We start from the raw sequence: 24,265 nt of genomic DNA on the forward strand, positions 1-24,265 counted from the left end.
AGTTGTAGTCGACTAAAATGTACTGGAGTTGTAGTCGACTAAAATGTACTGGAGTTGTAGTCGACTAAAATGTACTGGAGTTGTAGTCGACTAAAATGTACTGGAGTTGTAGTCGACTAAAATGTACTGGAGTTGTAGTCGACTAAAATGTACTGGAGTTGTAGTCGACTAAAATGTACTGGAGTTGTAGTCGACTAAAATGTACTGGAGTTGTAGTCGACTAAAATGTACTGGAGTTGTAGTCGACTAAAATGTACTGGAGTTGTAGTCGACTAAAATGTACTGGAGTTGTAGTCGACTAAAATGTACTGGAGTTGTAGTCGACTAAAATGTACTGGAGTTGTAGTCGACTAAAATGTACTGGAGTTGTAGTCGACTAAAATGTACTGGAGTTGTAGTCGACTAAAATGTACTGGAGTTGTAGTCGACTAAAATGTACTGGAGTTGTAGTCGACTAAAATGTACTGGAGTTGTAGTCGACTAAAATGTACTGGAGTTGTAGTCGACTAAAATGTACTGGAGTTGTAGTCGACTAAAATGTACTGGAGTTGTAGTCGACTAAAATGTACTGGAGTTGTAGTCGACTAAAATGTACTGGAGTTGTAGTCGACTAAAATGTACTGGAGTTGTAGTCGACTAAAATGTACTGGAGTTGTAGTCGACTAAAATGTACTGGAGTTGTAGTCGACTAAAATGTACTGGAGTTGTAGTCGACTAAAATGTACTGGAGTTGTAGTCGACTAAAATACGACTAAAACTAAAACACTTGCAGAAGACTAAAATGGGAGTAAAACTAAAATGCCATTTTAGTACTAAGACTAAAACTAAATTTAAATTTGTGGCCAAAATTAACACTGTACTGCGGGCGGCGGATCCTACAGGCAAAATCAGGTACCTGTACATCATCGCCTCTTCCAGGTTGGCAGCCCAAGCGAGCTGCCAGTGACCACCTCCCACTGATCGGACACAGCGGGAGCCAATCAGCGGGTCCGGCAGACCATTCCCGATAAAGGCAGAATGGTGGTTTGTATGTAAATAAGGTAGATTGCAGTTCTGGAATAAGAGAAGACAGAGATCCTGTGTTTCTGCTAAGCTCTGTCTTTCCACAGTACAAGCACCCCCCACACAGTTAGCAAGCACTGCCTAGGGACATATTCAGCCCTTTGATTGCCCCAACATTAACACCTTTCCTGCCAGTGTCATTTGTATAGTGACAGAACATATTTATTTAGCACTGATCACTGTATTGGTGTCACTGGTCCCCAAAAAGTGTCACTTAGTGTCCGATTTGTCTGCAGCAATCCCACTATAAGTCGCTGATCGCCGCCATTACTAATAAAAAATAAATAAAAATATCCCATAGTTTGTAGACGCTAGAACTTTTGCACAAACCAATCAATATACGCTTATTGGGATTTTTTTTTTTTTTTTTACCAACATGTAGCAGAATACATAGTGACCTAAACTGATGAAGAAATTTGATTTTTTACCGGGTGTGTTTTATAGCAGAAAGTAAAAAAAAATATTGTTTTTTCATTCAAAACTGTCAAGCTTTTTTTTTTTTAGAAGGCAAAAAATAAAAACCGCAGAGGTGATCAAATGGGTACAGCGTCGCACGACCGCACAATTGACAGTTAAAGTAAACACAGTACTGTATTGCAAAAAATGGCCTGGTCATGAAGGGAGATAACCCTTCCAGAGCTGAAGTGGTTAATAACTTTGTGCTGGCCCATCTACTTCACCCCTCCCTTCCCCTTTCTACATAATGTTTTACGTAACTGCCCCAGGAAAAGCAAATGGGGATGTTATAGCATGTCACCTGAGTGACAGTCTTCTGGGGCTGCTGATATCACATCCAATCAGCAGTCTCAAGGCTTTTTAATGTCTACACAAGGGAGGTTTTACTGGCAACAGACTGTTGAAATAAATGGTCTGGTGACAGGTTCTCTTTAAATGCCTGAGCTGACACAAAGACCGGCACTGATTAAAAAAAAAAAAAAAATGGGAGACTGTAGTTAAATCATATTGCTTCCATATGTAATGAACAAATCTCTATAAAACACAACGGAAATTAAAAGTATTCCCAAAAATAACTATTGCTACGGTTAAAATGTGAAGTCCACAATTATATTCATAGCTTAACATTCTATCTGAAACCCACTCACAAATTGTAAAAAGAGTGGCCATGTTTTCCTTGTTGGAGTTTGAGTCGATCTGCAAGGAGGACGGGACGAAAGTCAGATTGCCAGCATCGACATGCCCGCCTGCCAGTGATACTTCCTGTGTGATGGAAGACACAGTGACTGGCTCCAAGCTCATGGTACCCCCATGTAGTGATACGGAGGTTAAAGAGGAGAGCTGATGCGAGGTAGAAAGCGCCACGCTGACAGGGTTACTGTTCAAGGCCACAGTGTGGATAGCATCGCTGAGCGAGTTTTCCGTCATTCCGGACCGAGCCCCCATATGGTGCTCGCTCTCCATGACCACGGGAAGCTCCAGTGACCCGCTGTGTAATGGCAGGACCCCAGCATGGCCCACAGCGTCCGGAGGTAGGTTGGCCTCAACAGCAAGAGACTCGTGGGAGCGCGACACACTGGAGATCTGCGAGTGCTCCCCGGTTACACCTTCTATGGTTAGTTCCTCTGTTATCCGGTCAGTAGTGATGGGACTGTTCACCCGGGACACGTTGTCCATACTGATCCCGGCATCCAGCGCTACCTCGTGCCCATCACTGGGGTGTAAGCTCTGACTGGAATGTCCACCCACTGTCCTGTCCAGAGACACCATTCCAGTCTCCAGCCCAACAGAGCCACCAGATTGGTATGGGTCTAGAGATGAAGAGTTGTTGGACACCGTAAGGCCTCCATTACCATCAACATTCAAAGAGCTGGGGTGTATGTATTGAGGAGGAGGGCGGTCTGCTAAATAGGACAAGATTCCTGGAAAAGAGCAAAAAGAGGATGCAAAAGGATTAGAGCAGGATCTTAACAGTGTAACAAGAACATCTCCGTAAAACAGCAAATTAGACAAAAGGTTAAAAAAAAAAAAAAATATACAAAATATGATGCAGTCTGTGACTAGCATTTACACAGCAGTATATTTTTGAGTCCCCCCCCCCCCCAATAACATTTTATTACCTGCTGATCCTGCCAGCAGATTCATTATTTTTCCTCTCCTTGTAACAGATTAAGCTACCCACCAATGTCCCATGCTCATCTGCTAAATGGTCAGAGCAGCCATCAGTCAACCTGCAGGCAGCACTGACTGCAGCAAAGTTGATAACAGCACAGCTGCTCATAGTTAATTGGAGAGTGATATAAATGCTGCACACTGGAAGCAGGGGTCAAGCTTTTAAAAAAGAGATCAGAATTTAGCAGGATCAACAGGTTTTTATAAAACATATAAAATAAAAAAAGCCATTTAAAACAACACTTACATGGGAAACAGGGGCCATTTAAACAACTTTATATACAATTTGAATAGCTAGTCATTCCAAATAATATTTTCATGCTGGTAGATACTGTAGGGTTATATATCCTGTTTTCTCAGGCACTCTTCTCTCCTACCTTAGCAGTTTTCTTATCTCCAATGTAAAAACAGAGCATGAGCTCTGGAAGGGGGAACCTGAACAGGAGGAAAGGCAGAGCAGGAGCACTGAGTGATTAGGTTACCGGTGGGAGTAGGGAGCAAGTACAGCCCAGCCCAGTGAAAAGCCTTACATAACTTTAGTGCTTCTGCTGGAAGCTTTGAGGATGAATTGCTCCAGAGTGCCTGCAGGTTACTGAAATCTTGTTTTAACCACTTGCCAACCAGTCACGTACTTGGTACCTCACTGGACTTCAAGTGGTTAGACCAGGATGATGCCTGTAGCTGCAGGCCTCATCCCTGTGCATATTTTATTTTTCTTAGAACTGACGGTTGGCTCTCTTGTAAAAGCAATCCTAGCGGCTACTTTTACAAGCAGTAGGAGGGGACGTTTCCCCCTCCTGCTATTTTACCGGGATCTCCTGTCCCACTGGGAGTCCTCACTGACCAGCCAGCACTTCTGCTGGCTGATCGCAAAGCCGAACAAAGATCGTACAGGCTTTGTTTGGTACTGGGCTATGGTAAACCATAAGCGATGATCAGACATCACTTATGATTTACCCGAATGTAAATGCCGCCAATTTCAAAAATCAAAGCATTCGAACACACAGATCTTTGTGTGATCAAATGCTTTTAAAAGGCAGAAGAGGATTCTAGGGTCTTAGAGACCCCAAATCTCTCCATAAAAAAAATACCGGTCACATGTCTATTGCTGTCACAAAGGATGTTTACATTCTTTGTGACAGCATAGAAGTGATAAAAAAAAAAAAAAAATTAAAAAAGCGACGGTGTAAAAATAGAAAAACGGAATTTTTGTAAAATTCCTTTCTCTGAGTCCTCCGACAGTCGCCGCCTCCTCCAAGTCATCACAATTGGGTATTGTCCACCTATCCGTAGGAATAGCTAGGCATATAGGCTTAGTAAAAAGACAAAAGGCATTAGCATGTACACACCCGCGGGGGCTGTCCCATCTGGTCAATACCCCCCCTTCATCACCACTCCCAACTCAGTTTGGTAGCATAGCAGTAGGTAATAAGAACCCCAAAAAGAGGGGCAGCGACTGTCGGAGGACTCAGAGAAAGGAATTTTACAGGTGAGATTTTACAAAAAATTCAGTTTTCTCTTACGTCCTCCGACAGTCACCGCCTCCTCTAAGTTATCACAATTGGGATGTCCCAAAGCAGTATAGACATGAGGGGTGGGAGACGCAACCGTAGAAAAGGCAACGCAGTACGCACATCAGAGAAAGGAATCTTACATGCACTGTAAGAACCAACTGGGCAACAGTAACAAACAATGCTCAACAGGAGCAACAGCCCAGGAAAGCAAATGCCAAAAGCCAGGGACCCAGGGAAAAAAACAAGGGTCCATCATGGCACAGCCGCACTTAGAACTTTGCGGCCAAAGGAAGCATCAGCTGATGCCAGAACATCTACCTTGTAGAACTTGGAAAAGGTGTGCACCGACGACCAAGTCGCCGCCTTGCACACCTGGGCCACCGAGGCCCGATGCCAATAGGCCCAGGAAGTACTCAAAGACCTGGTAGAGTGCGCCTTAACAGGGATGGGCGGAACCCGTTCCTTCAAGGCGTAAGCCTGCTCAATGGTCTGTCTGATCCATTTGGCAATCGTCGCTGCGGACGCAGCCATGCCCTTCCGAGGTCCCTCAGGAAGGACAAAGAGGGAATCCGTCTTCCGAAAGGATTCCGTAGACTTCAGGTAAACCCTGATCGCCCTAACAACATCCAAAGAATGCAAGGCAATCTCCTTTGGATGTTTAGGCTTCGTACAAAGCGAAGGCAGGACAATGTCCTCATTAAGGTGATAATCAGAGATCACCTTGGGAAGGAAGGATGGGGGTGGTCGCAAAACCACCTTATCCCTGTGAAGTATCAAGTAAGGGAAGCGGCAAGACAACGCCGCCAGCTCCGACACTCTGCGAGCCGAAGTGATCGCCACAAGAAAAGCAACCTTTTTCGACAGCAGAGGCAACGATATCTCCCTGATATTCTCAAAGGGAGCACGCTGCAATGCGGACAGGACCAAATTCAAGTCCCATGGAGGTAAAGGCTCCTTTCTGGGAGGAGCCAAATGTCGCACACCCTGAATGAATGTGTGCACCAAGGAATGAGACGCCACAGGGCGTTGGAAGAGGACCGCCAGTGCTGACACCTGGCCCTTTATTGTGGCCAGCGCCAGGCGCTGATCCACTCCAGACTGGAGGAAAGCCAAGATTCGACACCGAGTAAGAACGAGGGGAAAACCCCCTGGACTCACACCAGGTGAAGTAGGCCTTCCAGGTACGGTAATAGATCTTACCAGAGGAAGATTTCCTAGCCTTGATCAGGGTAGGAATAACCTCAGGAGATAGACCCTTGTCCTTCAAGACCTGGGTCTCAACAGCCAGGCCGTTAAAGCCAGCGACCGTAAAGCAGGGTGGAAGATCGGACCTTGAGACAGAAGATCTTCCCGCAGAGGCAGGCGCCACGAAGGTGCCACTGCCAAGTGAACAATGTCGGCGTACCAGGACCGGCGAGGCCAGTCCGGTGCCACCAGAATCACCATGTGCGGTTCCGAGGCCAATCTGCGAAGGAACCAGGATAGTAACTGAATCGGAGGAAAGGCGTACATCAGACGATACTGATGCCAAGGGGCCATTAATGCATCCGAGGAGTCCGCCAACGGATCACGCGTTCTTGCCATGAAGCTTTCCACCTTTCGGTTTAGCCGGGATGCGAACAGATCCACATCTGGGGATCCCCACTTCGCACACAGCATCTGAAAGACCTCCGGGTGCAGGGACCATTCCCCCTGGTCCAGGGTCTGGCGGCTCAGATAGTCGGCCTGCCAATTTTCCACACCCGGAATGTGAACTGCCGAGATCGCCGGGACATGAGTCTGGGCCCAAGACAGAATATCGGTCACCTCCCGGGCCGCTCGAGCACTCCTGGTGCCCCCTTGGTGGTTGATCTAAGCCACCGCGGTAGCATTGTCCGTCTGTACGCGAACAGGCAGGCCCTGGAGACGGTCCGACCACTGGAAGAGAGAGTTTTATTGCTCTTAGTTCCAGCACATTTATCAGGAGAGAGGATTCCTCCTCCGACCAAGTGCCCTGGGCAGACAGGTTGCCCAGGACTCCACCCCAGCCCGACAGGCTGGCGTCCGTGGTAACCACTGTCCACACCACCGGGCGGAAGGACTTGCCTTCCGCCACCGCCGGGGACTGGATCCACCACAGAAGAGCCAATCTGGTCTGGCGACTCAAGGAGACATCCAGATCCAAGGACTGAGGAAGTCTGTCCCACCTGGCCAGGATCTCCGTCTGGAGAGCCCGCGTGTGGAACTGGGCAAAGGGAATCGCCTCGAACGCCGACACCATCAACCCCAGGCCCCGCATGCAGGTCCTGAGTGACGAGGACGGATTGTCCCTGAGGGACCTGAGTTCGTCCCGCAAAGCCGCACAACACTCACGTCTGTACCCCCAAACATGCACCTAAGGTGACACAGGGACCCCCAGTAAAAAAACATTCAGATTTGTACAAAACGAACCCCGCAGGGATCACACAGGGAGTCACACAGGCACAGACATGGGGACACACAGCAACACAGACTGCCACCCCAGACAGAGGCCCCACACAGAAAAGTACTTACCTGTACCCGATGGCGTGGGGGAGCCTCTATGCACGGATAAACCTCTGTCCTCTCCTGACAGGGAGTGCCGTGAGCCAGGGACATGACGCTGCAGCAGCGCAGACGAGTCCTGTGAGGAAGCCACCTCACGGCTGCATCCCTGCAGCGAACAGGGATGGGTCGTTCATAATGCCAGGGCGAACCATAGCTGAACGCTCGATGGCGGGCTGGGGGTCCATCTGACCCTCAGTGCCCTGGAGAACCAGGGCGGCCAGTCCGAATCCCAGCACCACATGATCCATCTTCATTCGAAGAATAAACTAACACTAAAGCTGACAAAATAAACAGCTAGTAAATTGAGAGAAAAAAACTGACATTTTTCAAAGAAAATCAAATAAAAGATATAGGAAGGCTGAGACTGAAGCCCCAGCACAAGGTAGCCTGACTATTCCTGATTGCTAGGCAAACTAAAACTGAGTTGGGAGTGGTGATGCAGGGGGGGTATTGACCAGATGGGACAGCCCCCGTGGGTGTGTACATGCTAATGCCTTTTGTCTTTTGACTAAGTCTATATGCCTAGCTATTCCTACGGATAGGTGGACAATATCCAATTGTGATGACTTAGAGGAGGCGGCGACTGTCGGAGGACGTAAGAGAAAAAACATTTTAAGTACTTCCATCCTGCACACACGCAAACATCAGATCATGGACAGTAATTCTAGCACTTGAACTCCTGTACAAATCTAAAGCGGTAACCTGTAAAAGGCTTTTAGAATGTCACCTATAGATAGTAAAAATTACGTCGTTTGTCACTGTTGCATGGGCGTGCGCAATTTTAAAGCATGACAGGTTACGTATCTATGTACTCGACATAATCTTTTACATTTCATATAAATCTTTATATCTTAGTCAGTAATAGAGAAAAAGCCATGTCGTCCACCCTATTCAGCCGTTATTCACTTCCCTTTTGACTATAGAAAGTGAATAGGCCAGTAGGGAGCCAAGATGAATAGAAGAGGTAGGTCATGAGCAAGAAGAGATCTGAAAGGAGTGGCACTATTTAGAGCAATAATCATGTGGTGTACTTTTACCAACAGCCTTGAAATTTTTATGAAGTAAATAAAAAAAAATAAAAAAATAAAAATCAGAATATGAATATACGATACCAGGCAGTATGTGGCGGAAGTAGCTACTTTCAAGATGCGGATATGGCGGTGGTGGCAAGGTGTAATTTCTCTCTGGAAGGCCGCACATTACGCCTCTCTCTCCAATACCCATAGGAAGCATGACAGAAAGGGCAGAAGGAAGAGAGCTCAAAGATGGACCAATGTTGGGAATGGCCACAGGTAGACCTGCACAACAGAACAGAGAAGATAAAAATCAATGTTATGAATACATGCTTGTTTTGAAGGACAAACCTACACAAAAGTAAAGTTGTTGGTGTTCACTAAGGACAGAGTCTTTTCTGTCCCTCTCACATTATATAACAAAGTTTTAACTAACTTGTAGTTTGATATTGCTTTAGGTTATTGAGGTTTCAAAAGAAAGCATGACACAATCCTTTGGGCTTTAATGGCTGCTGCTCGGTAAACCAGAAGGGATATAAAGACACCAGCAAGTATTCAATTGCTAGGGAACAACACGATTGAAAACATCAGCCAATACGTTTTTCACCATTCGCTCAGTGGAAAGCAGAACTATGGCTTAAAAAAAAAAATAAATAAAAAAAAAGGGAAAAAACGAACACAACTAGACCTTGATTGCAAAAGTGACTAAATAAAAAAGGTACTTGCCACACAAAATAATACTGACGTTATAAAAAAAAAAATGCATATATCTTGCCTTCCCTGGTTTCTTTTATACCTTATTTTAGTCCCAGAGATTTTATCATTGGGTCTCTGTGCTTATCTATTATTCCAGGCATATCATGGCTGGTGGGAGGGGCTGGCAGGAGCTGTACATAGATTCCTGAACACATGACAGCACCTAGCCTCCGTACTCATCCTCAAGAGCCCGTAACCTTGATGCAAGCAGTGGGCTGGGTCTTGGGAGGAGTTTTGCAAATCAAAATACCTTAATGGGTGAATGTCAGTCTGGAGGAGTGGGCATTCCTAGGCAGGCTGTATTTGCACGCACACTGCCCTAGGTAATGCCCACATGTTATGCTTAGCCTCCTTAACTGAAAGAACTGGCAAGCCAGGGACAGTCAAAGCAGAGAGGAAGGGGCTAGATGCTGCTAGACATCCTCCAAACAGAAAATGATGCCTACAAAATTAAAAGTAAAGCTGAAATTCAGCTTTACGTTTTCTACCATTAAAATTAGCGTAAATCAGGGTAAAAAATAAAAAAACACATCAACCAGATCTTGACTCTAAAAATTACCAATTAGATCAAGGGTCCCCACCACCAATTGTTAACGGTGGATAGAAAAAGTCTACACACCCTTGTTAAAATGTCAGGTTTCTGTGATGTAAAAATAAAAAAAAAAAAAAAAAAAAATAAAAAAGGAGGAAACACACACACACACACACACACACAGATAAATCGTTTCAGAACTTTTTCCACCTTTAATGCGACCTATAAAAACTGTACAACTCAAATGAAAAACAAACTGAAATCTTTGGGGGGGTTGGGGGATAAAAAATAAAATAATGTGATTGCGTAGGTGTGCACACCCTCTTATAACTGGGGATGCAGCTATGTTGAGAATTAAGCAATCACATTCAAACAAGTTAAATAGGAGTCAGTACGCACCTGCCATAATTTAAAGTGCCTCTGATAAACCCCAAATAAAGTTCAGCTGTTCTAGGAGGTTTTTAACGACATTTTATTTGTTGCATCCTACAGCAAAAGCCATGGTCCACAGAGAGCTTCCAAAGCATCAGAGGATCTTATTGTTAAAAGGCATCAGTCAGGAGAAGAGTAAGGAAAGAATTTCCAAGGCATTAGATATACCATGGCACACATTGAAGACCGTCATCAAGTGGAGAAAATATAACAGTGACATTACCAAAAACTGGATGTCCCTTCAAATGCATGAAAAGACAAGAAGAAAACTGGTCAGGAAGGCTGCCAAGAGGCCTGCAGCAACATTAAAGGAGCTGCAGGAATATCTGGCAAGTACTGTGTGGAACACGTCACAACAATCTCCTGTATTCTTTTCGTTTGTCTGAACTATGGGGTAGAGTGGCAAGACGGAAGCCTTTTCTTATAAAGAAAAACATCCAAGCCCAGCTACATTTTGCAAAAACACATCGGAAATCTCCCAAAAGCATGTGGGAAAATGTGTTATCTGATGAAACCAAGGTTCAACTTTTTGGCCATACTTCCAAAAGATATGTTTGGCGCAAAAACATAGCACATCATCAAAAGAACACTATAACCACAGTGAAGCATGGTGGTGGCATCATCATATTTTGGGACTATTTTTCTTTAGCTGGAACAGGGGCCTTAGTCAAGGTAGAGGGAATTATGAACAGTTGCAAATACCAGTCAATATTGGCACAAAACCTTCAGGCTTCTGCCAGAAAGCTGAACATGAAGAGGAACTTCATCTTTCAGCATGACAACGACCCAAAGCATACATCCAAATCAACAAAGGAATGGCTCCACCAGAAGATTAAAGATTTGGAAGGGCCCAGCCAGAGGCCACACCTGAATCCTGTGGGGTGATCTGAATAGGGCTGTGCTCAGGAGATGCCCTCGCAATCTGACAGATTTGGAGTGTTTTTTCAAAGAAGAGTGGGAAAATATTGCCAAGTCAAGATGTGCCATGCTGACAGACTCCTACCCAAAAAGACTGAGTGCTGTAAAAAATTAAAAAGTGCTTCAAGAAAATATTAGTTTAAGGGTGTGCACACTTATGCAACCATAATATTTATTTTTACTTCCCTCCACCTAAAAGATTATAGTTTGTTGTTCAACTGAGTTGTACAGTTTACAGGTCATATTAACCACTTAAGCCCCGGAGGATTTGGCTGCTAAAGGACCAGGGTTTTTTTTGCGATTTTTTACTGCGTGACTTTAACGGACAATTGCGCGGTCGTGCGACGCTGTACCTAAACGAATTTGACGTCCTTTTTTTCCCACAAACAGAGCTTTCTTTTGGTGGTATTTGATCACCTGTGCGATTTTTTGATCACGCGCTATAAACAAAAAAACAGCGTAAATTTTGCAAAAATAATATTTTTCAAATTTTTTTATATGAAATTCCCCCAAAAAAAAAAAGTAAAAATCAAAATTTAACATTTTTCGGCCAATTTGTTTTATGCTACATATGTTTGGTAAAAAAAAAAAAAAATCGCAAAAAGCGTATTTTGATTGGTTTGCGCAAAAGTTATCGCGTTTACTAACAAAGGGAAAGATTTTTGTCATTTTTGGTGTTTTTTTTTTTTTAACGCGTAATGGCGGCGATCTGCGATTTTTTTTTCGGTACTGCGACATTGCGGCGGACAGATCGGACCCTTGACTGACATTTTTGACACTTTTGGGGTTACCAGTGACATTACTGCAGTAATCAGTGCTATACATATGCACTGTTACTGCAAAAATGACACTGGCAGGGAAGGGGTTAACTTTATTGGACAGGGAGGGGTTAAGTGTGTCCTAGGGGCGTGCTTTCTACTGTGTAGGGACATTCCTATTGGTGTAAAAGCAAAGATCAACCGTTCTACATAGTAGAACGGACAGATCTTCACTTTTACACAGGGAGAACTGACAGGCAGCTTGTTTACACAAGCTGCTCTGTCTTTCTCCCTTCACAGGAGCGATCGCAGTGTGACTGGCGGACATAGAGTCCGCCGGTCACACGCACTGACTTGCCTGTGAACGAGCCGCGGCGGGCGCCCGCCCGCGATAGGCTCGCAAGTCAGTGACAGGCGAGTGACGTACCGATACGTCACTCTGCCTGGCCGGGGCTGACCGCCGCAGTATATAGTCGTGCGGCGGTCGGCAACCGGTTAAAAAGGGAGAAAAAGTTCTGAAAGGATCTTTGTCTAATTTTTTTACATCACAGAGACTTCACATTTTACCACGGGTGTGTAGACTTTTTAATTCCTCTGTATAACAATATCTTTATGGTAAGGCCGGTGATACATTGACCCATTTAATCATAAACTAAATAAAACTGCATCAAAATTGCCATATGTATGGCCAGCAAAAGTATTAGTGTCTCACACCCTTTCAATATCTACCTCTAATACTTCTCTTGCAAGACAGCACTCTACCTCGTCTCTTGCAAGACAGCACTCTCTTGTAATGATGCCTCTCTTCTGTAACAGACAGCCATAAAAGCAAATCTTAGACAGGGTTGAACGTATAAACTCTGCAGGTAAGGTTAGGCAATGGGTTTGTTGTGGGTGCAGAGCTAGTCCAGATCTACAATGCCTCTACCACTGATCACATATTTAGAAAAAAAGACAAGCAAACATATACGGTTTCAGCATGGATAGCAGACCATAGCCCATGTTCCCCCTGTATACCTGATGTGGTAAGAGCATTGTGTGGCGGGGAAGCTGTGAGTCCGAGGTGGTTTCCTGAGACAGGCAGAGCATTGGCAACCGAGGAGGAGGTAAGCTGGTCCATGCCCACAGCGCTCAGATTCAACTCATTCATCCTGCAGCAGAAAAAACGCATTACCATTATTTTTATTCATAATAGCACAACAGACCTTTGTATGAAGGGTAAAGCTGATCTCTAGCCACTGACAACAAAATTACAGGGAACAGCAAGCCCTATATATTGCATAATGTACCATGCCAGCCCTGTTTATATATTACACAGTGATATATCCAAGGGGCACTAGGAAATCAATACTTATACAAAGAAGTGAGGGGAAAACAATAAATTTTGAAAAGCACAGCGGCTTTGGTTGGGCAGCTTGCATGCAAACAGGGCTAACCCTATATTGAGTATTCAGAAAGTAACAAAGCATAAACCAAAAGAAGGAGCTCGTTCGGGGGTCGAAAACCTCCCCCTTTTTCAGGGCTACAAGAAAGTATAAATAAAAACAGAGTTGGGTACCTGGTAACTTTTTCTAAGAAATCTTCCAGGGCAGCATCTGAAACAGGAAACACAATAGTCCAAAAATGTCAGTCATACCTTATTAAAGCACCAAAAGAACCCTCAGTAAGCACACGAGTCCGCAAACCCTATTTTGCCTTGATCTTTAGGGCGGGAACGAGTGCTGTCCTGTAAGTCTTTTTTTTCTAAGGAGTTTCCAGGTACCTAAAGCTGGATACACACTATACCATTTTCTTTAGATTTACCAAAACCATATAATATGAGGTCAAACCTAAACACTTTCAATTTGTATACAGTCAGGCAGGCCCTTGCACTCTTTTTGGATTTTTAGTCACCCTCTTCTCTGTGTGTGGCTCTCTTTGGGAATGTTGGTGTCATCTACCTTTTTCTTCTGGTTTTGATGACTCATCTATGGACTTTATGAATTTTGTAATATATATTTTTTATCTGTAAATAGCGCTGTACTATGTTACCTTTCACTACACTGTGGAAGGTAAATCAAAAGGTAAAGCAAACAAAAGTTGTATAGTGTGTATCCAGCTTAACTGTTTTCTCTAATCGTCTTCCAGGGCAGCATCTGAGAGGATGTACCAAGCAATACTTACTAGGGAGGGGATAAAGTCTAGAGCACCTTGCAAACAAATGTCTGGTTCTGACTGGACAGCTGATCGATGCGGTAATGAAGCTCGACCATGTCGATGCCCTGCGGATGGGCTCCGGTGTTGCCCCGCCTCTTTCTGCACTTAAGGATGCCCAAGCTCTGGTCCAGTGGGTCGAGACTGCTCGGCAGAGCAAGGTTTAGTGCTTGGTAGGCTGTCTGAGTAGCAAGCTTTATCCATCTGGCTATCGTACTTTGAGGCTGGCTTCCCCTTGTTGACTCCTGCATGGAGAATGAATAGTGTGGTAGTTTTTCGCCAATCTTTAGTTCTCTCGAGGTAAGCTATCAGGAGCTTTCTTACATCTAGCTAGTTGCAGGTCACTTTTCTTGCTATCCATTGAATTTGGAAGGGAGGGAAAAAAAAAACACATCCTGAATTCTGTGGAAAGTTGAGGAGACTTTTGGTAGGAAGGATGGGTCTAATGGGAGGATAATTGTATCTGTCAGAATTAAACAATATGGTTCTACCATGGATAGAGCCTGTATTTCGCTGACTCTTCTTGCTGACAAGCGCAACCAGGAGTACTGTTTTAAGTGTAAGGTATTTATCCGAACATTCCTCCAATGGTTCAAAGGGTGCGGAGAGGAATCCTTTAAGTACTGTAGAGAGGTCCCATGTCGGAGTTGTGCTGAACTTCATGGGTCTGGCTTTTTTCATCCAGAATGAATCTTCTTAGGAGCGTGACTTCTGCCAGCCTAATGTCTAGGTGGGAAGATAGGGCTGCCACTTGAACATTCAAAGTGTTATGGGAAATGCCCTTGTCTTGCTTCTTCCTGTAAAAAAAATCTAGGATTGCTGGAATAGTCCTTGTCAGGGTCTCCTTTGTTCTCATACCAGAGGACGAACTTTTTCCTCACTTTTTTGTAGATGGCTCTAGTCACTGGGTTTTCTGCTGGCTGAGATGGTGTCAATCACCCTGTTTGACAGACCTTTGTTCTGTTTCCTTACACTTTCAGGATCCAGGCCAAAAGCGTCATGACCTAGTGGTTCGGGTGGTTGGCTGGCCCTTGCGATAGGAGGTCCGGCATGTCTAGAAGTGTTAGATGTGGCTGAATACTGAGGTATTTTTTAAGTGACTGAACCATGGCCTCTGAGGCAAATGGGGGTGCAATAAGTATCACTGTAGCCCCTTCTTCCTTGATCTTTTGTACCAACTTTGATATTAGGGCAGTTGGGGGGGAATGCATAACACAGATGGGGAGCCCAGCTTTGGGTTAATGCATCTACCCTGATGTTGCCATCTGTAGGGTTTAGAGAGAAAAATTTTGGGAGTTTCATACTTATTTTTGCTGCCAACAGATCCACTTCAGGCACCCCCCAGACTCTGGTGATCCACAAGATGATTTGATTTAAGGACCATTTCATCTGTATTATGATTTTTCGGCTCAAGAAATCTGCAAGCGTGTTGTCAGTTCCACTCAGATGGATGGCGGAGATTGATCTGAGGTTTCTCTCGCCCCACGACAGTGTTGTTCTCATCAGGCCCATTAGATGGGTGGATTTTGTGCCCCCTTGTCTGTACAGGTATGCCACAGTTGTGGCTTTGTCTGACAGAATCCTGACATCTTTGCACTGAATCGCCGGTTGGAACGCTTTTAGCGCCTCCTCTGCGGCTTTTAACTCCCTCAGGTTTGAGCATGTTTAAAACTAGTGGGGGTTCGATTTTCCTTGTGCGCAGCAGTGCGCCATATGTGCTCCCCAACCCAGAGCGCTGGCATCCGTAGTGATTTGCACCAGATTGGTCTGTGTCCATCTGCGTCCTTCGAAGTAAATTAGCGGGCTGAACCACCACTGGAGCGTTCTTTTGATTGCACGAGGAACCAAAATATTTGCCTCTAGGAATGATGGGTTGCCATTCAATCGGGCCAAAATGTGATTTTGTAGAGGTCTCATGTGCAGCTGGGCCCAGGTGATGGCCGGGATTGAGGACCTCATTAGTCCCAACACTGCCATGACCCGTCTGATGGTCATGAACTTGGTCTCTATCAGGGATGCTTTTGCTTCCTTGATCTTCTTGACTTTTTCCTCTGTTAGGAGAATCTTGGGTTATTCTGGCATCTAGTATGCAGTATATGACTCTCTAGCTTAGGGTTAATTGCGATTTTTCTTCGTTCACAATTCATCCTAAGCCTTGCAAGTAAGAGATGCTCTTGTGTAGATTGGCATCCAGTCTGTCTGCTGATTTGGCAAAGAATAGAAGATAGTCTAGATATGGCACCACGCCTATGCCTCGCTGTCTTTTTTGTCAGTTTTTTAAGGCTTCTGCCATTATTTTTGAGAATTTTTGAGAAATTCCTGGGTGCGGAAAAGATGCTGAAAGGTAGAACTGTGTATTGGAAATGTAGAGAGTGGTAGCCAGACCCTTGACAGAAAATCTTAGGTATCTTTGATGACTATTTTTTATCGGTATAGGTAGACCTTTATCTTGCAGATCTACTGTGGCCATAAATATTCCTGCCGGGAGGATATTTCTGACCGAGTAGATGGATTCCAACCTGAATCTTTTGTACCTTATCTTTTAGTTCAATCTGATTTTATTGAGAAATAGGGGTTTTACAGAATATGGGGGAAAGCGAGGGGGCAAGTAACAAAACAGAAAAAAATCACAGTCGTGTCACATAGTGAACTTCAAGTAAGTGCATACTACAATCAATATCGATTAGTGTTGAAAAGAAACAAACTACCAAGTCTATTGGTTTACGATTGTATCGCAACTTAACAAACAGCAGCTTGGTTAACATGGGTCAATATAGGCTAGAGATAAGACAAATAAAGGATAACACTGGTAGAGACACTGCTACAGCTGGCGTCGCAGTAGATCCTGCGGAGCAAAGGTCAATAACCCCATTAGTGATGAATATGAAGCGGCGGCGACTGTCGGAGGACGTAAGAGAAATATACTTTTATCTATACTTAATAACCTACTTGTAGCCCCAATGAAGGGAGAGGTTTCAGTCCCCCGAAACTCAATGGATGTTTTATAGTGAGACAATAATGTGATTTGACCTCTTAAAATTTTGGTGTGGTGCTTCTTCTGTTGGTTTATGCTTTCTGCTCAACTATTAGGTGCCCACAAAAATTGGACTTTTCCTTTAGGACTCAGTTACACTTTTTTGAAGTATTTTTGAAGCTTTAGTGAAGCTTGGTAAATGCCCTTTGTAAGTTGATTTTCTATTTGTTTTAAAAGGGGACCAGTAGAACCCCTGGCTCAGTAGTACCCCCACCCAACAGATCCCCAGCTCATTAGCACCCTCGTTCAGCAGATCCCCAGCTCATTAGTAACCCCCAGCTTTGCTGATCCACCCACATAGTAGTAACCCCCAACCCTGCTGATCCTCCTCTCTTTGCAGTACCTGAATACCTCCCGCTATATTGCTCCCACGCTGCTCACCACGTGCGATATCTGCTAGTATCTCCAGCTCCGGCTGATCCTCTCCGCTTAGTCCTCTCTCCCTCTCTCTCGGGTCCCTGCTCACCTTCTGGTATAGCATTGCCATGTTGCACACCACTTGTGCGGCTTACGTCTGGACCCTCTTCACCTTACTGCTGCTATACGCTGCACACCAGATGTGACTTCTGCACTAAACTCTTCCAAAATATATACACATGAACCGGAAGTGACTACTGATGACATCTTTCCAGTTCACTTGTTGGTGTCCCAGTGCATCCTGGGATATCTCATACCAGCAATACCTCCAAAACCAAGCAAAGCTAAAGCTGAATAAAATCCCCTCAAAAGCTTCAGGTGCTGTAAGGGAGCATTGTCAAAGACTTCTATAGGTGCTTTGGAGAGGCTTTGAAGAAAGTGACATGGGGTCTAATTTTTGAAGAAAGCAAACAGTGTGAACAGGACTATAAAGCTCACCATTTTATTCAGTGACAGGTGCTTTGATTGGCATTCAGAGTGCTTTAATGTCAGTTTCAAATGGGCTTCAGCTTTTATAAGAGAAGTGTGAACAGCAACCTTTGATAACGCCTTTGTAGAGCTTTCAGCAAGCTTTGTTAAAGCTTTTAAAGTAACATTCAACTCCAGTTGGTAAATGTAGAACACAGATCCTAATAGGAGTGTTGATTGCCACTATAATCAAGTTGCTAGCAGGCTTCAGAACTACTTGAGGCTTGATAAAAGCCAGCTGAAGTCTGCTAGCAGCCTTCTTAGTGGCAATTAATACTTCCATTAGCAACTGTGTTAAATATTACTTTAAAAACAAGGGTAGGCAACCTTTGAGAGGTGGAAATCAATCTACCTGAACAACATGAAAGTGATCAAAGCACAGGGATTTGGCGCCCTTATTTTTGGAAAGAGTCAGCAGGGCAGAGGAAGGCCTCTCCGCCTTATAATGCAGCCAGAGCTACAGGAGAGGCATCGGCTGATGAAACCGCTTGCTCATCCTGTGACTGCCCTCTCCCTGACCAGGTACCTGCCGTGGAGATGACCGAAGAAGTCCCACTGCATTTGACACTGTGGGAACAGTGGGTTGGCAAGCTGAAGGCATGATCTACCAGTCACCTGGACACGGTTGACTGGTAGATCGCCATCGACCGACCAGTTGCCATCTCCAGCTTTAAAAGCTTCAACAAAGTTTGCTGAAAGCTCTGTTAATGTGTTGTTAAAGCTTGCTGCTCTAATACAAGTTAAGATCCATGTGAAGCAGGCCTAAAAAAAACATGTACAACGCCACATTTTGAAGCAAGTGTAAACGAGCCCTTAGGAGGATTATAAAAAGAACAATTCATAGAGCTGAAGTCCATAAAACATGGAGGAAGAATTTAAATATCCTTACATGAGGCACCTGTTTCACTTTGTGTCTGCTGCCAACTTCATTGTCGCATAAACCTTGCTGCAGAATATAGAGAAACACTCCACCTGTCATGAGCAGCCTCCATTTTCTGGGCTGGAGAGAAGGTGGTTAAGGTAGTGTGGCTGTAAGGTGAACTGATAACACAGGACGATAAATGCTCCATTGAAGTTCACTAGAACAAAAAAAAAAAAAAAAAAAGATACATTTACAGAAAACTGAAGCAAATACAAAAGATTAAAGCTGGGAAGATGCTACTTGTTGTTCCTGCAAACTCCCAGAAGTGACACACTGATGCTTTTATCAGTCTAGAGCAGGATTAGGCAATCTTAGCACTGGTTGTTGGAGCCCATGAGGCACATTGCAAGACTGACAGTCACAGGCATGACTCCAAGAGGCAGATGTATGATGGGATTTGTAGTGTCACCACAGATTAAGTGTCAATGCTGCCTACTCCTGGTTTAGAGTAAGCAGGACGGGTCATTTGTGTGGGCCATTTGTGCACAGAGTTGAGCTTGCCCCAGAAGCTTCTGACAGCTCTGTGCTGTCCTCTTCTCTAGGAAGGGCTAGCTGATAGGACAAACACCCCCTAGAAGTACCGGAGGGAGCACAGTCCTTATGAGCCCCACATTGTGCTCTCTGCTAAGCAGATCAGCTCGACAGCTGTGAAAGGAGTGCTGCAGCTGTGAAGTTCATGTGCAGCCCCTAGAGACAGCACTGTGCATGTGTAGGTCTCAGGACATTGCTTGCTCTTGTACCACTGGGGCCACTTGTTTGAACAGCTGATCCGTTCTGAAGCAGAGGACAGGACCGAGCTGTGAAAAGTTTTAGAAGCATTTGGGGCAGGCTTCACTCCAAAAAACAAATGGCATGCAGGTTTGGGAAGAGCATGAATGCATTATTTTAAAGCCAGATTAAAGCGGAGTTCCCAGGAGTCAATGCGCCTGCACTGGCCCCGCTCGTCACTTCCGGTGCAGGCGCGGCATTCCCTGCTAAACAGCTTCTGGGCATGCCGGTGCAGGGCATTCTGGGACTCCGACGTCACTGAAGAGGAGGCAGAAGAGGATGCGCTGGCTTCAGCTGCCCACACCTGAGATGGCAGCGCTGGAGAAGAAATTTTAAAGGTAAGTATTTCTTCTAAAACGTAAGTGCGACCCGGGACAGTACAGAGGCTATCTATTATGGAATGCACTAGCCCCGACTGTCCCGGGGGTATTTTTATCTAAAATTCACCCCCCAGGCCGGAACTCCGCTTTAAGTTAGCACTATGGAATGGTGGTTGTAAAATGCATAGGGTATTTTTTTTTTTTTTTTAAGTGAACTAACCTTTTAAAATGCTCATTTGTGTCTAGGGTAACATTTAAAGTAATTTAACTTACTTGTTTCCCAAGTTCAACAGCAGCCAGCACTCGCCTTCCCTTGACACTCCAGGTTGTGGCCAGGCTCTTGGGTTCCTCACTTACAATGCAGGACTACTTCAGGGAAATGATCTCATGGAAACAAGGAGCCTGCAAGAGTGAGGAAGAAGGTAGATAAAAGTGTTTTTCAAAGTTCCCCTAGACAAAAACGAGCATTTAAAGACTGAAGAGGATCTTCAAGCTGTATAAAAAATATTAAGAGTCAGCAGCTACAAATACTGTAACTACTGATTTAAAGGATACTTATGTGTCCAAGGATTCAGTGCCATCCCCCCCAGGCTGGTTCTTTACCAGTCTTTGGGTCCTCAGCGCTGACATGTTTGGTGTGGGAAGCCGGCTGTGACTCCATGCGGCTTCACAGCCGGCTCTCCACTGTGCGTGCATGAGCCATGCAGTGGTTTCTGAATGGTCGCAGCCTTCTGGGACAAGTCACAGGTTCCAGAAGGCTGCAGTGAAAACCAAAGTTCAACTAGGCAATCTGAGCAGAAGTGGGAGTAGGTACCTGTCAAAGGCAGGTATCCACTTCCCCTAAAAATGTAAAAATTTGCCAAAAGTGGGGAGAGGAGGGGGTTGGAGGTGAAAATGCGGAACTTCCCCCTTTTTGGTGAAGTTACGTTTTCAAGGAAATTAAAAATCATCCCTTGAAGTGGGGCTTTCCCTGCACTGCAGAGAGTAAAATTGTCTTTTAGGTCTAGAGCAGTGATGGCAAACCTTGGCACCTCAAATGTTTTGGAACTACATTTCCCATGATGCTCATGAACTCTGCGGTGTAGTTGAGCATCATGAGAAATGTAGTTCCAAAACATCTGAGGTGCCAAGGTTTGCCATCACTGGTCTGAAGCCTCAGGATCAGCAGTTTTACTAGCCTAATTCTCAAATCCCCCAATGCTCTCCTCTGCTCCAGCGGTGTGGACTGTTCCTTAACATCCTTTCATCCAGTGCAGGGCTATGGACTCTGCATTTTACTTCATGACTGCTTTTTCCAGTCCCATAGACCTAAATGACCATGTAGCTGGTGTGGGGACTGCTCCCCAGCAAGGGGGAATTTCCTTGAGCTCAGCTTTAACTCTTGCAGTGCAGAGGCAACCCCACTGCGAGGGTAGTTTTTAGGTTTTCCCGGAGTTAAATTCTCTTATTAGACCGTTATCCTCAGTTGAAGATTTCCCCTTACATTCAGTTCTAAAATTTTGAATTTCCTATCACTTTCTGTCTCAGTGACAGTCACCAGGACTAATACAGAGGTGAATATCCCCAACAGTCACAACACAGGGATCAACTCACTAAGAGATAAACGTCAGATATAATTTTTGCCTTAAAATATATTACATGATATTTTTCTCAAAAGTAGTCAATTTACAGAAGTGTTAATTTAGGTTTTGAGATGTTTAGAACTTATTAAATCTAGTCTTAGTTTTACTGCATTTTTTTTTTTTTTTCGCAGGCTAACACTGCTTTGGATGAAGAATTTTCTATGAAAGAAGGCACACAGAAAAATTGTGAAGGTGTAAAAACATCCTTAGGCCCAGTTCACACTTGTGTGGTTTGCGTTCTGCAGGTAGGGGAGTTCATTCATTTCATTGGGATGCCTCAACCGCAGAAATGCGGAGAAAGAAGTCCCGAACCATTTTTGAAAAACACAGACATTCTGTCGATGCATGGGGAAGCCATTAGGAATTAATAGTGCATCTGCTAAACAGCAGCAGGTTTTTCCTGCATGTCAGAAACACATGCGAATGTGTTCCTGGCACTCAATAGTGTGAACTTAGCCTAAGGGTGGGTTCACATGTGAGCAATGCCTTTTTGCCATGTCACATTTCCTAGGTGCGCTGCCACTGAACTCTATTAGAATGTGCGTGTTGATGAAAGTGGACCAAAGATGTAGCATGCAGGACTTTGATGCGCTTTCATCAAAATGTGCCTTCTAATAGGAGGTTAAATGGCAGCACACCTAAAATGCAAAACCTAAAAAAAAAAAAAAAAAGCAATGCGCCAAAAATGCACCACACACGTGAGTCGGCCCGAAGGCTAGGTTCACATCAATGTGTTTTTAGTGAATTTGCTGAAGTGCAGAAATGCATGAAGGTAAAAAAAAAAAAAAAAAAAAAAAAAAAAAAATGTGTGCTCCTCCCCCGACAGCCCCCACCTCCCGATCCAGCCATGTGTACAGGAGCCTCGGCTGTCCCAATTCTCTCTCTCCTCATTGGCTGAAACAGCAGCGTAAGCAATTGGCTACCACTGCTGTCAATCACAGCCAGTGAGCCAATGAGGAGAGAGTGGAGACGAGCCACAACTCTGTCCTATGGACACATAGAGCAGTGCTTGGGAGGGAGCAAGCACCAGTGCCCTCATAGCAGGCAGCTTGGTATTAGGGGCACTGGTCAAGGAGGACCAGTCAGAAGCGCCAATGGGTGACCCGAGAAGAAGAGGATCGGGGGGCTGCCCGTACAAAACAACTGCAAAGAGAAGGTAAGTATGACATGTTTGAGAAAAAAAAAAAAAAAAAAAAGCGCACAAACCTTTAATATCACTTTAACATTATTTCCTATGGGTCCCATTTACATCTATGCAGTTCCCTGCAAGTGCATATTTTGGAAAGGTGCAGGGACTTTCATGCAGAAGAGGCAATTGTTTGCTCTAAACTAAAGACTTCAATAGAACTGGATGAAAAACGCATGTATTGGTTTTTGGTAAGGTTGTGTGTTTAACAACAAGAGTCTCCTCCGCCTACAAAAAAAAAAAAAAAATGCATGAAGCATGAAAACACATCAAAAACACATTTGAAAATATGCAAAAAACGGCACATCTGTCAAAAAAAGAAAAAAAGAGCCACAAATGTTTACTAACATTGGTAAATATAAACATGTTTTACATTGTTAGGCCGAGAATCGTGAGGAAATCAATCTTTATTCTAAGCAAAAAAAAAAAATAAATAAAAAATTTGTGATTCTCATTTTATCCAGAATCGTGCACCTCTAAGTCCCACTAGAAGTCACAGATTGTCGCAGAAAGAAAACCCGAAGTTTGTAGATGCTATAATGTTTGCATAAACAAATCAATATACACTTATTGGGATTTTTTTTTTTTTTAAATATGTAGCAGAATACAAATTGGCCTAAATTTATGAAGAAAAACATTTTTTTTTTTTTTTTTTTTTACTGGATCGGTTTTATAGCAGATAACAGAAAATATTGTTTTTCAAAATTTTTGGTCTTTTTTCCTTTTATTAGTGCGATAAAATTAATAAATAACCCAGTGGTGATGAAATACCACCAAGAGAAAGCTCTATTTGTGTACAGCGTTGCATGACCGCACAATGGTCAGTTAAAGTAGCACAGTGCCATATTAAAAAAAAAAAGCCCTGTCTATGAAGGGGGCAAAACCTTCGGATGGAAGAAACGCACACATGTGGGGCTAACCCCTTCAAAGATAGGAAATGGGAAGTGCGGTAACCCATAGCAACTAGTAACTAGACAGCTGCCAATCATCTACCACCAGGAAATTGAAACCTAATTGGCTGCTAGAAGAGCCTGCTTTCTGTAGTAACCAATTGAATTGTGGGACTGCATTATTCCCAGCAGAACATAAGGATAGCAATTCACCCCGCCACCCTCTGTGACATGCACAACATTACAGGTATATGGTATGAAAGCTCACACACCTAGGACAGCAAGGCATGCTGGGATTCCTATCTCCACAACGTCTGACGACCGCCCGGCTCTTCTAAGGCCCACCAGACAGCGCAGACTGAATGCAGGGCGCCATACCGCTAGCTACTCACACCCCTCTCCAGCACAGCGACTCTGCCCTCATCCTCCGCTCCCAAGATGGCGCACACGGAAGCAACGTCACGTCTGAAGGCCCCACCAATCACTGAGCACCGAGGGGCCGGCCATGGAGGACTGGGTGGGGCCACCCTGGGACGCGCTGCGCAGGAATCTAGTGTGTTGTCATGGAGACGGGGGGATGCTGCGGCCTGTTCTGTGCTGCTGGTCCCCTGTGTGCCTGAAGGATGTGAGCAGCCAATGGCACTGTGCTGGTGAACATTAGAATAGGAAGAATATGGATGGTGGTATAGAGTGCACACCACTATAACGATTATAATGAATTATATATTATACATATATATTATATATACATTGTATAATATACAGCCA

General features: G+C 44.4%; 1 protein-coding gene across 1 annotated transcript in view; it reads right to left on the reverse strand.

The window, feature by feature from the left end:
- The window catches only part of PRDM4 (PR/SET domain 4), a 38,935-nt gene extending 14,995 nt beyond the window's left edge, over nucleotides 1-23,940 (reverse strand). Inside the window, exons 1-5 of the mRNA XM_082257178.1 lie at nucleotides 23,770-23,940; nucleotides 18,679-18,868; nucleotides 12,695-12,828; nucleotides 8,381-8,566; nucleotides 2,166-2,939 (exon numbers count right to left, since the gene is read on the reverse strand). Of these exons, the coding sequence (XP_082113304.1) occupies nucleotides 2,166-2,939; nucleotides 8,381-8,566; nucleotides 12,695-12,828; nucleotides 18,679-18,680 (1,096 nt within the window). The 5' untranslated portion in view covers nucleotides 18,681-18,868; nucleotides 23,770-23,940. The remainder of the gene's footprint in view (nucleotides 1-2,165; nucleotides 2,940-8,380; nucleotides 8,567-12,694; nucleotides 12,829-18,678; nucleotides 18,869-23,769) is intronic.
- Nucleotides 23,941-24,265: the final 325 nt, after the last annotated feature.

The sequence above is a fragment of the Pelophylax lessonae genome (genome assembly GCF_965119305.1).
Source record: "Pelophylax lessonae genome assembly, chromosome: 4".
NCBI lineage: Eukaryota > Metazoa > Chordata > Amphibia > Anura > Ranidae > Pelophylax > Pelophylax lessonae.